At 40.0% G+C, this 3,177-nt stretch overlaps 1 protein-coding gene across 1 annotated transcript; it reads right to left on the bottom strand.

Moving 5' to 3' along the window:
- Positions 1 to 380: 380 nt before the first annotated feature.
- On the bottom strand, positions 381 to 2,393 carry PDC (phosducin). The gene is made up of 3 exons (XM_065672594.1): positions 2,333 to 2,393; positions 1,595 to 1,755; positions 381 to 908 (listed from the first exon to the last, which is right to left on the bottom strand). Exons 1-3 carry the CDS (start codon positions 2,391 to 2,393, stop codon positions 381 to 383), a joined length of 750 nt encoding a protein of 249 aa, XP_065528666.1.
- Between the last annotated feature and the right edge of the window lie 784 nt (positions 2,394 to 3,177).

Below are 3,177 nucleotides of genomic sequence, written 5' to 3'. Positions count from 1 at the left end.
CTTTTTTTTTTTGTATATACAGAGGGATGGATCAGTCCTTTTCCTGTTGAAATGAAATTGTTGTGCTTTCTGGAGACAGGCATGGGCCCTCACTATTTTTTTTAATTTATTTGTATTTCCCCTTAGTTTCTTAGGGATCACCGCTGTTGTCTCCTGTTCTTCCTATTACTTGTGGCTGGAGTAGAAATAATTATGTACAGGACTACCAGTTGTATGTGTTTTAAGTAAAATTCACATCCTAACAGTTAAGCATTTTTTATACATATGTGTATCTTAAAAATAAATTAGTGAAGAGAGCCTTCTCTAAATGAGATGGGTGTTACTGAGGCTGATATACAACATACTGAAAAGGAGAGGTAGACAGGACTATGGTTCTCTAATTACTCAACTTCTTGCTCATCCGTGTTGCCATTTCCCAGTGCTGGAAGCTCCCTTTCAGGTAGCAGCCCATACTCATTTAGAAAAGCCTCCACATCCACAGCAAAAAACTCCTCATTGAATTGTTCAGAAATGCTAATGAAATTGCTCAGAAGTTCCCCACCCTTATAGACAAGTAGAGTGGGAAGCACTTCATTCGAGAAGCGGTCTCCAGCCCCTGTGTTGGAGGCCTTGATCTTGCAGAACTTCACGGTAGCATACTCGGCTGCCAGGCAGATCAAGCTGTTGTTGAGAGCATCACAGCCCTTGATGCCATCTTCGTAAATGTGGACGATGACTGTAGTGGTTTTACGTTCTTTCTCGATGGCTTCCAGGAACTGTTCCCCGTTCTGCAGCTCACATAGATAACCATATTTTGGCCCAAAACTCAGCCGCTGGTGCATATCCTGCATGCAGCGTTTGCGGTACTTTTGTAGGCAATTTTCATCTTCTTGCTCATCATGAATTAATTCATACTCCTGCATGCTCATCTGTGAATATTTTGAGAATTTTGCATTAAGAAGTAGTAATCTGTTGGTGCTGAAACAGGAAGAGACTAAGTTGTTGTCTAAAGAACATCACATTGAAAACTTAGCCAAAGTCAGTCACTTCCCACAATGACTCTGGAAGGTCTCTTCAAGAGACAGGTGAAGATGCTGTCTCAACATTTGCATGTTAACTTGATGGTATTGAAGACTGTTACATATTTGGCAAAAACTTCCATAGTTGGTGGGAATTTTGCCAGTGACTGTAGTGGAGTCAAAGTTTAATTCCTGTGGTTTTTGGGGGGGTTGGATTACACCCTTTCAGAACTGGTAAATAGTAATGAGTAACATTCAGGCTCAGAGCTCTAGTCTGACCAGTAGGTTTTTGAACATGTTAAAAAAATTTCCATTGCCTTAACCAGGGATAGAGAATGAAGGCAAGGAACAGAGAAAGAAAGGTCAAACTCTGTGTTGCATGATGTGTTGTTGTGAAATTTACTGCTTACTTTACTGAAGTTAGACTTTGCTTGAGAGAGGGCTATGTAGATGGTTGCACGTGCATTTGTTCTGTCTATGTATATTATGTGAGCTCTGCTAAGTTGCAAAGGAACTGAGTCTGGCAAATTCAGGATTTTCAACCAGTATGTCTTATACAGAATCAAAATCAATTTGTTTTGCTTTCCTTGCCTTACCTTACGGCAGAATCTCTCTCTGGTGTCTTTGTCATCTTTACTGAAAGATCTGTGTGGTGAAGACATTTGTCTAAGAATTTCTTTCTTGCTTAAGGATAAGGAGTCTCGGTCTTCACTTTCTAATTTAAACTTCCTCCAGTCATTAATCACACCTTTGGGCCCTGAGAGATAGGAAGTAAGATGAAAAACTGGCTGTAACAAGAAGCTGTCTTAAGAAGTCTCTGTCTTTACTGGCTTGTCATTCTGTGCCGCAGTTTATCTGTCTGCCCCTCTTCTTTCCAAAATGCTCTCCAGAAGTGTTGAAAACCGAAGTTTTGGGACCAATGTGTTATGTTAGCCTCCAAAAGAAAGAAAAAGTGTTTTTTTCTAACCAGGATCACTTTAGTGGTCTGGTTCCTATCAGGATCCTGTAAAAGGGTTTTGGTGAATTGTATGAGTAAATGGAGATGGGGATTTTGAAACCTGTTGAAACTGACATCTTGGTCAAAGCTAGTGTTGTGTAGAAGTATATTTGCATTTCTCTATAGACAGTGTATAGCCTAACATTCATAAGGACTTACAGTAAAACTAAGAATACAGGACAGTTGGGATTTTTGAAAAATAAATAATTTTTTAATTGGCAAACCGATTGCATCTACTTGAATTCTGGGCTTTCCCAGTGAACAGGGACAGTTTAGCTTATTCTTAGGAAAAAAAAGAAAAAAAAAGAAAAAGCCAAAATGCAGACAATTTCCTTGCCTGTGTGTGTTGCCTGTCCTTCAAAATCTTCTTCGAAGCTGGTGTTGGCGTTTTCTTCCATTTTGGTGGCTGGAGTAGGAAATGCTGCAAGTTCAAAAAGCAAAACAAGTTAATAACAGCATAGAAAAGGGATAAGCTTACAGCAGGTACAGCACAGCTGTAATTTCCTGCAGATGTCAGGTATCAGTAAAGATCAAAATACACGTAATTGTAGAGCTTCTCATCATCTTCCATAGAGCAATTATTTGTCAGTCTCTTAAAAAAGATGTCCGCCAGATTCTTACTTGAAGTGTGTAGGCGAGACTTTCTTCATTATACTGTTCCTTCTTGGTCATCAGAGAATACCAAGAACATGGTGTAAAATAGTGGTTGTGAAACTTTCTGCAGTGGGAACGCTGACTGAAATAATGCAGGGTGCAGTGAATATTTTTTTCTGACTTCTTTTTTATTAAAATGGTGCATCTCTATAAAGAAGGCAACACAAGGAGGCAGATGGCAATCTCAGGGTGCTGCAATACAGTAGTACTCAAGCAACACATTTTTTATCTTTTACAATGGAATCTTTGAGGGGTGAAGTAGAACCACTGTTCTCTGAGCAAGGGGTAGAGTGTATTCATACCAAAAAGACAGGCCCAGTTGGGTGCTGCCAGAGCATTACGGAGCAGCAGGGTTTGGCCAGAGCATCGAGCTCTGAAGGTCAGGCTGCTTTCTGCTGCTTCTCAAAAGTCACAGTAAATATTCTCAGGGTTCTGCAGCTTTCTCAAGAAGATATCTGTTAAAGGAGGATATACGGGTGCAGAAAAGTACTGATTCTTCACATGCATTTTCACTACACTGCTGATAGA

This window comes from Lathamus discolor, chromosome 3 (assembly GCF_037157495.1).
Source record: "Lathamus discolor isolate bLatDis1 chromosome 3, bLatDis1.hap1, whole genome shotgun sequence".
Lineage (NCBI taxonomy): Eukaryota > Metazoa > Chordata > Aves > Psittaciformes > Psittacidae > Lathamus > Lathamus discolor.
The sequence above is the reverse complement of the archived record's forward strand: the minus strand, read 5'-3'. Positions and strand labels throughout refer to the sequence as shown.